At 39.1% G+C, this 11,376-nt stretch overlaps 1 protein-coding gene across 1 annotated transcript in view; it reads left to right on the plus strand.

Annotated features, from left to right (window-relative positions):
* Nucleotides 1–10,924, plus strand: part of trps1 (trichorhinophalangeal syndrome I) — a 104,552-nt gene extending 93,628 nt beyond the window's left edge. The window contains exons 10-11 of the mRNA XM_063899828.1: nucleotides 732–854; nucleotides 4,542–10,924. Of these exons, the coding sequence (XP_063755898.1) occupies nucleotides 732–854; nucleotides 4,542–6,167 (1,749 nt within the window). The 3' untranslated portion in view covers nucleotides 6,168–10,924. The remainder of the gene's footprint in view (nucleotides 1–731; nucleotides 855–4,541) is intronic.
* Nucleotides 10,925–11,376: the final 452 nt, after the last annotated feature.

The following is an 11,376-nucleotide window of genomic DNA, read 5'->3' on the forward strand; positions in this document are numbered from 1 at the left end:
GTTGGACGGACAGGCAAATAGAGAGAGAAACAGACATATTCATGGAGGAGAAAGATGAGGTATGCTGTCTTCTCAGGGTCATAAAGGTGGTGAATGGGGCCAGAGACTTAATGGGATGGAGAAACGTTGTGATTGGCTCATTACTGTGATGGAGCACGTTGCCACGACAATTGGCCTTTTAAACCCAACCCGCCCCCACCCTTTCTTGCACACACTACTTTTTTATGCACCGCTGCTTCATGAACTGCAGAGGTGTGTGTGTCTGTGTGTGTGTGTGTGTGTGTGTATACGCTGAAACAGTAAAAGTCAAACACTTACCTCTAAAGTACCTCCGGCAGTTTGGATAAACACTTAAACACTTTATGTTGCAAGGTGAAAACATATCTTTCCACATCTGTGACTTGAGTACCAACATATTTAAAACACACACAAGGTTTCAGCTCAACTATATCAGTTTATTCTCTTAGAACTATCTAGTTGTTTTCATCAAACTTGTCCTAATAGAGGATATGATTGCAACGTAGAACAACATTCACAATAGTTAATAAGATGTTCTCTTTCTGTCCTAACCCTTTTTGAGCGGGGTGAAAAAGATCTCAAATCAGCGTTTTCAGTTTTCCCCCCTCTTTCTTTTCTTTCTGTGACTGTGTAGCTTCCTTATCCATGAAACTAAATCAATATATATATTTGCTTCACATTGTAATCTTTTCTGTTTCCTTTCCCTTCCGTAGCGACGCAGAGGCAGTGGAGTCTTCTGTGCAAACTGTCTGACTACCAAGACGTCATTGTGGAGGAAGAACTCCAATGGAGGCTACGTCTGCAACGCATGTGGTTTATACCAAAAACTTCATTCGGTACGTCATACACAATCACGTGCATGCAAACAGATGGTTAAATGATATACTAAACACACTTTAGATCTTTGAGATTGATAAAGTACATTAAAAACTGTGGGATATATTTGTGGTCCCTTTTATTCAAATGTTCTTACAAACCAATAGAAGAGAAACAAAGAGGGAGTGATACATTTCCAAAAATATAGTCAGAAACTCAGGTGTATTATTAGACAGAAGTTAATTTGCAGTAATGAACTCTTACCCCTGTGAATGAAACCTTCATATACTCATAAAAACTGTACTAGATCAAAAACCCAAGTAGTTTTGACTATTTTATAGACTCTACCATATCTTTTGATACATCCACGGGGTAGGTTTTGACCACTAATTATCACTCCACCTGGCTAGCCCATTAGCACATTGCTCAAATTAAACTGTACATACTGCAGTTAAATTCCTGCATACATTCTGTGAATCCCGCTGTGAAACGTAATATTGTGGAAAAAGTATATTTGATTTGGTCGGAGCTGGGAGTTACAGACCATTTCAGCAGGCACTCTGAGCCAGCTCCATGGAGTGAGAAATATGATTGAATATATCAAGTTTACCATCCAAGCCCGGGGAAAGTCAATGGAAATTCCAAATTTAATTAGACTGCATGAATTACAGATGAGATAAAGACCCAGCCTGGAATTAAGTTGACTTGAGAATATTGAGCTTCTCACCTCTTATGTCTTTAAAGAGTTAAAGCTGATTTCCCACCTAAATAAACCAACTCACGCTCAAAAACAATCATTGGAGACAAGCCTTCAGAGCTTCAACATATATATATATATACTCCAGATTTTTGTTCACACATTGGCCTTTTAGGCTCAGCTTGTAAAATTTCAAAGTGAACAAAAATGTTTCAGTGTAATAAATCAGTGTTAGTGAACGCATCAGTGGGTTGACCGTGTTACAACCCGAAGCACTATACAGAAATTATTGAATGGAGCTTTAAAGACCCTTCAGAGGATGACAAGTTATCGCTGTTTACTCCTTCCTGCCCCTGCCGATGTCCCTCGGTCAACCTGTTCATCTCATATGCTGCTCCAATCACGTCCCGGCTCACTCTTCTCTTGACAATTTTCACGACAGCCGTATTTTATATCCTATAATAAAAGTTTTATATGCTCTACACACATTATGAGAGAGGATAGCAGCTAGTAAAACACTTCAGAGTGAGAAAGGGGGGAACAAGAGTTATGCATAAAAAGGTAGACTTTTAGGGAGGGAGGGAGAGGAGAGGAGAGGAAAGAAGGAAGACAAACAAGGAGTAGGAAAAAGTAAAAAGACAAAGAGAGAGGAGAAGATTAAGTTAAAGTGTGAAGACAGGGATAATGAAAGGGGAGGGGATGTGTAAAGAGTAGGAGATGGAGGGGGATAGAGGGATTAGGAGAACATTCAGAAGAGGTATTTAAGGAGAGACTGAACTATGTACATACCCATTGATTAGGCTGCTCTATATGCAAAATATACTGAAAGCATTTAATGATTGTATAATCATTAATCATTCATGAAGTAAAAAAAGGTGTATCAATTGGTTGTGTCCCAGGAATCAATGATCACTTTCACTTTGACATATATAGTGTAAATACATCCTGCTTAGTTTTAGTATGTATTCTGGAATAAAGACACATCTTTGGATGTTTCCACCAAAGGGGGTGCTTTTTGACTTCATTGCTCCTGCTGTATTTACTCCCTCCCTCGTTCTTTTCCTCTTTCCTTCATGTCCCCTCCCTCTACCTCATCCTGTCCTGTTAACCATATATCACTAATTCCCCCTTCTCATTAATCTCACCCCTTTCATTTCTCTCTACCCTTCCACTCCTGTCTTTTTTCTGTAGCTAGAAACACATCACCTGAGGACCACAAAGAAAAATGTCAATGATTTTGACTGACATAATTGTGTCAAGTCAAAAGAATAATCAATGATATTTAAAAGGTGTCAAAAATATGAATAGGACAGCTCTTTGAATAACAACAAAGACCACTACAAGCTTTGCTTCTGAGAGCAGGCCCCTCATATGTGTATGTGTATAAATTGAAACAGTCTTGTATGTAAGGACGGTTTTTGGAGCAAGTTTGGGCATGAGCTAACACTTTTGAATGTCAAGATGAATGTGTTCACATCATTTCTTACAAGTGCAGCAGAACATCCCTGGATTAATGCTGCTATACGTGACTCATCTCTCCTTAAATAGTTTCAGCAGCAGCTCTACAAAGACTGATGATGACTTCACACTCACTTTTATACACACATGAGACGCACATGCTTAGTCGTAGACATAGGTACATATTAAAGTCCTTACCCACGCTCTTGCTTTTTATTCACATTGGGTTAAAGCATTACTAGTGGAGACATAGCAAGGTTTTTATTTTATTTTCTTCAAATAGAAGTTCCATCCCACGCTCTTGCTTTTCATCCACTTGAACACCTTCATTCGTCTAGGTATTGTCCTTCTTGGTTGATGCTTCTATACGCGTCTATATGAGTCTTACATCAGTTGGACACATTAAAGAGTTACATATAGGCACATATAATAACAAGGCTTTCTGCTATTCCCAAAATGTTTAGTTGGAAAGTGGAATAAAGTCACCCTGCATTTCAGTCAACATTTCACTAAACTCAACTTAAAGGTTTATTTATGTTTCAAAAAATCCTCTCGTTGTGCCAGTTCAATTTGACTTTGTTTTGAATAAAGCTGTGTTAAGTTAACTATGTATCATGTGTATAGGAGAGAAGGGATCAGGGCAGTCAGTTGTCGCATAATTAATTGATAGCAAGTCATTACTTTTGAGTTGGAGTGTAGACACTTTAATAGACACTAAACTGGTCCAATTATTTTTACACCAATGAAAGGAAATCTTTCACTAATTTGTCTGGAAATGCTTTGGACTGTTATAGTTGTTTTTGGCATGTGTAAGGAATGTAACATCAATACGTTTCAACGTCTTCCATTCATCTTTAGAAGTACTTCATTAATTACAGTAGGAAATTGAATAAGTGATTCAGATATTGTGTTGTGGATGTCCCACGCCATATTTTATTCTTTGGAAATCAGATCTCTGTCTGGAGTTAGTGAGGGATCTGTCTGTAAAAGTTCAGCTTTAAGGGAACACCATTTACATCAGATGTAAGTGCTCCCCCTTGTGGTAAGGGTAAAAACCACAGTCCTTAGCCTTGCTGGACAAGTTGAGGTCTTTTCTTTATCATGTCACAGTTCATTATACTACAGTAAAGTGTAAATTAATTTACCAAGTTCTAAAATGTTGATATACCATTGGTACATCTGAGCATTTTGTAAACCTTACTTTGCATTTATTCTTACAAACAGTAACTGCAGTAGTCTTCACTCAGCTCTATTGCTACTTCCTTATCATTGATGTGTTAGTTTATTTCATTAAATTACTTTATTTTTATATAGGCAGTTTATCTGTCATAAGCTCATCCTTTTGTTCAGTAAACACAATGTAATATAATCAAAGTCAAAGGCTTTATATGTTTCATATTATTAGTCATGCCAGATAGGATAATTGGATAATGGATAATTCATTGGAAAATGTTCAGACAAGAATATAAATTGTCAATAGATGCAATACTACTCGTGTTTTAATACTTGTCCTTTTTTCACGTTTCCCTTTTTTGTTTCCTTTATCTCATAGACACCAAGACCTCTGAACATCATAAAGCAGAACAACGGTGAACAAATAATCCGTCGCCGTACAAGGAAACGCATCAACCCTGATTCACTGTCATCTGAGACCCCCGCCCCGAAACAACAGCGCATCACCAGCGAGGAACGTGTCAATGGGGAGGAGTCAGACAAATGTTTTTCATCCATCAAAAACCAGCAGCCTTCCCCTCGCTCGCGCTCACCCCGATCCACTCAAGCCTTCCTAGCCAATCAAACATTGGAGATCCACCGACGAATGCCTCCTCTGCTCCTTCCTTCACATACCCCCTCCTCATTGGTAGCTGAGGGCAACGGAGGCCTCACAGAGGGAGGGATAATGACAAAAGTAGAGGGAGGTAAAGGAGGAGGTGGATCAGAAAGAGGAAGTCCAATTGAAAAGTACATGCGTCCATCCAAACCGTCTAGTTATTCGCCTCCTGGTTCACCCATTGAAAAGTATCAGTACCCTCTTTTCTCTTTACCCCTGCCTTTAACCCTCTCACCTGATCTGACGCCTGAATCGGATTGGCTCAGATTTTGGACCAAGTATAAGATGGCAGCCGCCTCTGGGGTTCCCGGTACCATCAGTAATCTCAGCAGTCCTGGTAGCGTTGGGAACAACTCTCTTTACCTTGGTGCAATGGTGGCTCCAGTACAGCATCATCAGCAAAGCTACACAGTGCCTTACTGTGCCTCTCCCTACTCTCCTCTTCCCCCTCCTCCAGCTCCTCCTCACTATCCTCCTCCTCCTCCCCTTCATTCCCAAACCTCATCGCCATCATTAGAAAATGACGCTCCTTTGGATCTTGCAATAAGACAAAGAGATACCGGTGCTGGGAATTCATACGTGTCAACAAACGGTGCAGAGAGGAGAAGGCAAGAGTCGCCACTGGCTGAGAGGTCAAGAGAGAATTGGAAAGCAGAGAAAGAGGAGGAGGAGAGGATGGATGAAGGCGGGAACCAGAGGGAGGAGATAGAAAAGGAAGAAAGGGATCCTCTATCAAAAAGTCGGTCAACTGCCCCATCGAATCGCGTAATGGTGGAAGTGTCCACGCAGGATGACCTGACCAATCGATGCGTCCACTGCGGGATCTACTTCCTTGACGAGGTCATGTATGCACTGCACATGAGTTGCCACGGCGACCAGGGACCATACCAATGCAGCTTTTGCCTTCACTTGTGTGTTGATCGCTACGATTTCACCACACACATACAGAGGGGCCTACACAGGTACACAGACAAAACGTCACAAAAGAGGGGTCACACGCAAGAGGACCACAATCAGAACGTCACAGTGACGCCGGAGCACGGGTGTCGAAATGTGACACCAGAGGAAAAAGATGAAACCGCTCACAGTGAGAGCGCAGACGAAAGCAATGATGTCATAGAAGATGGTCACGACAACCAAGCAAAAGAAAAGACAGGCACTGATGCCACTGACAATGAAACGGAAGCTGAAATGGAAGTAAGAGAAGAGGGTCAGCAGTCAGACGTAACAAACCAGGAGTTGGGAGATGAAGTGGTGTCGGATAGTAATGATGACACCACAAAACCCACAGAGGTCATGACTGTTACCGAATCTGAAAACGTAGATGAGAACACAGAGAGTAATTAATCCGATGCCTTTGACTCAAACACACCTTTAAAGAACGCTTTTTATTGAATGAATAAGCTGTCTGCCTCCACGTTCCTGGAGGCTTGCTCATGTCAAAATGGGCCTTTCCTGGGCACTAAATGGAACACATCCTTATGCTGGAAGCACTCGGCTGTCAAATGGCCAAAATCATCGTAGGATCCCGCTGAACTGCTGCAGGGACAGTTTGGAGAAATAGCCTGAATCTTGTGTTGAGTGACGGCCAGTTGACAGCTCTGTGGCAAGTATTCAATGACGGAGTCCGGGCATGCAGCTGAAATCACCTTTAATAAACAGCCACTTCATGTGCTTTCCAAATAAGAGGATTGGAAGCTCAACAGAAAGTTAGACTGGTCTCATTTAGGATGAGTTTGAGGAGCTCAGCACTTGCACAGCCACGACACAGCAGAGCAAAAAAAAAAAAATGCTAGAAGCAAAACACTTTAACTGGACTGTTATGCACCGGGTGGAACTGAACCCCGCTGGTCCTAACTAGTCTGATGCATCATTCAGATCGTTTTATCTAGGTACTACCAGATGTTATCTGGTCAGAAGTATTTTGGTCTGATCCAAAGCATGTTTTTGACTGTCACACCGCTGTGCTAATGGATCCACACCAAAACTTATCTGGACTCCTTGAACTGGTGGAGTTAACCCAGTTGGTTCTGGGCTGCAGTTTGGTTACCTTGGTCAAGAAAAAGGATCAGTTGGCTTTTTTAGCTCCTGTCCTTTTGTTTCTGAAACTGGCAAAGAGAAAAAACAACTGGCAAAATTGCCAGCGCTGCAAAAAACTGCCCTAACTGGGAGACTGGTTTGGTTTTATTTGACTTTTTGAACTGCTTGAAACCAGTTTGAACTGGTAAGACTGGAGTAATTCCAGACCGAAGTGTTCTCTTGATCCATTTTGATCAAACCAAGTGACATTATTTTCTACCTTCCTCCGTGCCATGATACTAGCTACGTGCCTGGCTGCCTGCCTAATAGAACAACCATCTATTAACCTGCTTAACATTTATATTAATAATGGTAATAATAATAATTATGATGTTATAGTACAAAACATGCAATTTGCTACACTTTCCTATATGAAATGTTATTTTGTAAAGGCAAATAATGCTTTTTTGCAGGAAATGGTACTATCAGAATTAGTGTATTTGAGTCTTTTTTTTCTTTTTGAGTTATTTGTTGTTTATCTTCTTGGGGAGACTTGTTACATGGATAACAGCCGTCTCACAGAAATGGTACAGCAAGAGAGGGGGTTGTGTGTATGTGTGCATTTGTGTAATTGTGTGTAAGGATCAAAGGATGCTTCCGTCCCCAAATGATGATGTAAACATAATGAAGGCTTGCGCTCCGTATTTCAGTCCTCAGGGGTCACACGTGTTGCACACCAACCCACCTGTCTCGTAGCATGTGACACATCATTTTTAAAAGGTCTAATGGTTTTGGCATGTTACATTACGTTGTCTTATATGTATTCTTATCATGTTCTTTGTGTGTTAATAGGTCAAAATGGTCTTACTATGTAACTGTTTTTCTGTTTGTCTATCATATGTTGTTAGGTATGGTTTTATAGAGAGACCTTAGGAGATTAGGGAGATCGACCCTAAACGTTATCATAAGGATTAATTATATGGGTCAACTGTATAAACTTCTGCTCTGTATTGAGTTTACAGAGCGTATTGCCTACAGTGTTTTATTCAGCCTATGTCATATTTCTGAGAGTATGGTAGGTTGCCTCTATGTAGCATGTTAGCGTCTTATAAAATCTGCAAAATACGTTGCATTTTCTATGGATGGGAACTGTTTCACCTTATACCTAAATAATACTGAAAATGAATTACCATAACCATGTTGCTTCAAACTCCAGCTTACTACTTCCACTTTTCTGTCATTCATTACCCACATTTTGGTTCTAAATCAGTCTTATAAGTTAAAGGAAAGACCCGTCTAAAACCAAATGTTCGTCACAAAACTAATACATTGAGAATAGTGACATGCAGGTCATTAGGAATCCCCCTATTCTTCAGAAATGAGAAACACAGTGGCCATCTTTTTTATAAGACCAGAATCACTTCCCCTGCCTTGCTGCCTTAGTTGCTAGAATACAAAACTAAAAATCACCAAGGGACTCCTTTGGAAGTAATAAAAGCCTAAAGTCAATAAAAGCATGAGAGAAGAAAGAATGAGAATAACATATTTTTCTATGCTTATCCAAAAGACATGGATAAAGATATTCTCACTAGTGCCTGGTAACTTGTACAGTTTTTTTTAAAAAGCCTCTGTCTGTGTCGAAAAGCTATGTAAGTCATGTTAGGCAGGAGTTGGGCAAACACACTTCTATATTTATTTCCTGTGCACCAAGTTAAATGTCATCCATTATAATGCTTGTGTCTGATAGGTCAGATACCTGTTCCCTCTTTGCCTTTTCAGCCAATGAGAACTACCTACATGTGCTTTAACAGAATGAATTTGGTTGCTATGCTGACTCTTAATCATTAATTAACCATCTTTGCAGAAAGATAAAGACATTTGCCTTGATAACATTTGTACAGAGACGTAATGACACGAAGATGTTCTGTGGTGTGTGGGATTTGTTTGGATTGGTAGCCACATTGTGTAGAATCCCCCGAGTGTCCATATCATGGTTAAGATTAAACACATCCATAGGTGTTGTTATTCTACAGAGGAGATCATTATTTAGATCAATCATCTTTGTTAAACCAGCAGTACGATTATATTTCTTACATTTTAAGACACCAATGCCTTCAGAAAACCTGAAACGAGCACTGTACACAGGACTGGCAGTCAAACTAAAATTAAAATACTTTTTCTGCTGCAGTTTCAATGCAAAGCAATCCGTTTAACCATTAAAGATGCTACACACAAGAGTTTGCACACTTTCACGATGAAACGCTCCACTTTCTATATCACACTGATGGAACAACTTCAAAAGCGTAATGTGTTTTTTTAAGCTATTGGTGTCTCTTAAAGGAAACTGTTTACATTTGCAAATGTAGCAAAACATAAATCAAAAGCAATCAAGCAGTGTTTTCTTAAAAGAAACAGAACAAAAGGAAGGATTGAAAGATGCTAAGATGGATAAATGGGTGCCTTTGAAGTATATATTGATGCATATAGGCAGAATGGGATCAAATGACGCTTGTAGTGGTTGATATAGTTTAATGTATGCATTCATTTTCTCATCTGTTGTCGCTTTTGCTCCATCAACTGCATCTTTCTCATCTTTTGTTTTATTTGACAAGCATCTCTGTCTTTCTTCTCATCCCTGTACCTATTCCTCCACTCTCCTGCAGCCTTTCTTTTATTAGGTGCTTATAAACATGTTCTCAACTGGTAGAAAGGTCAAGGGGAGTTCAATTAATGTGTTATACCGTGTTGTGCCCCGACATCAGCTCAGTTACCCCAAAACTGACAAGGTTTCTGCTCATGTTGTTAAGGTTGCATTTCCCTGCTACTTGAGTAGCCCTTAAAGAAATTGTCACCAGCAGTAAATCACCAGATACTTGCTTGAAGCAAAGTGTGTTATTTCTCGGATTTAGTTTCATTCATTTACCAAAGGGACTCATATTGACACACATTTTCATCTATTAAATTATTGAAAGTCCTTTGGTTGTGATTTTCATGGGATTTCTAGGAAACAGAAGAACACAGACGAAAAAAAGAAACTGGATGAACTAGTTTTCTTGTGTTTTAACACAACTATTTCCTAGTAGGCTGGAGACAAATTAAAATGCCAAAATATTTCAATAGTTTATTAACTTTGGAAAAGAAAATAGTTTCCCAGAACTTAGTGAGTTGGAAGTAAAAATAAAATAGCTGATAATAAAAACGTCTTGCACAATTTCCATAGTGTATATGCTCTGTGAAACTGTTTCCTATCCAAATATGTTTTTATGTACTTGCCAGATTAACATTAATGTCTCTCATGAGTCATGTAAGGATACTGTATATCTAATACTCAAAAAGATATTAATAGGAATATTGGGAGAACATTTTAGCTGTCATTTGTGGTTTAAAATAGGCAAGACATTTGAAATGAATTGGACCATCAGGTCACACATGGCATGTTTTATTTCAAAAACGAGTGTCTGTTTTAGGTTTGATGGCATTTTACATCAGCGTTTACATTGTTAAAAACAAGTGTTTTCATTTTTGTCTATGTCAGAATGTGTTATAGGAATTTTGCTGTTGCTTGCACTCCATTTATTATGTTCTTATTGCCAAGGAAGGGACAACACACACACACACACACACACACACACACACACACACACACACACACACACACACACACACACACCAGCACTGGTACGAATTGAGTGTACATTATTAACCATGGGAGACAAGGGAGCTAAAGGCCAGTTTGTTATTGGTCAGACACACACACACACAAACACACACATGCATGGACACACACACACACACACATCAACTATGTGCATTTAACCAATATATTTTAGTAAAATTGTGTCTATTCAGTTTGCTTTCATAGATTTTTTTTCTTTTTTTTTTAGGTTATTTACTTTCTCATGTTGTATTTTTTTCTGCTACCTTTCTGTACGTTACTGTTTTTAGGTTTCATTTCATGCAAAAAGTATATTTCAACATATTTGACAGCCAAGAAAAAGTTTGTTACACAGCTAAACTTGAAGAATAATGTTGTTGATGATGACGATGATAATAATTAATAAAAGTAATAACAAACAAACTGAAAATGTATAATTGGTCTTTCATTTATATGTTATTTTGTGTGAAAAACGGACAAGAAGAACGCCCATTTTCTATAAATCCTCAGCTAGTATGAATCAAAGATGGGGTCCTAACTGAAGCTAACTGTAGGCTATGTGTGCTGAACAGATATGGATTTATTTCACACATAAATCTATCATAACAAGTCAAAGGAATTTATTTTTAGGAAAGATATGCAATAGGAAAATGTGAATATACATACTTCCTGCTGTGTTTATCTGAACGGAGCCAGGAGCTCCACAGCCATCATGTTCTATACTCATCTGTTCTCCGCTGCTGCCTACCTATTTTTCCTCTTCACTGGGGTGCTGATTGTCCGCATACAAATATCAGTATTTTAAATTTTTTATCACAGATTATTTAACGTGTTCTCTAGCCTTCTCTGGCTCTATTATTTTTCCATCTGTCTGTACACTGG

Source organism: Eleginops maclovinus, chromosome 13 (assembly GCF_036324505.1).
Source record: "Eleginops maclovinus isolate JMC-PN-2008 ecotype Puerto Natales chromosome 13, JC_Emac_rtc_rv5, whole genome shotgun sequence".
Taxonomy (NCBI): Eukaryota; Metazoa; Chordata; class Actinopteri; order Perciformes; family Eleginopidae; genus Eleginops; species Eleginops maclovinus.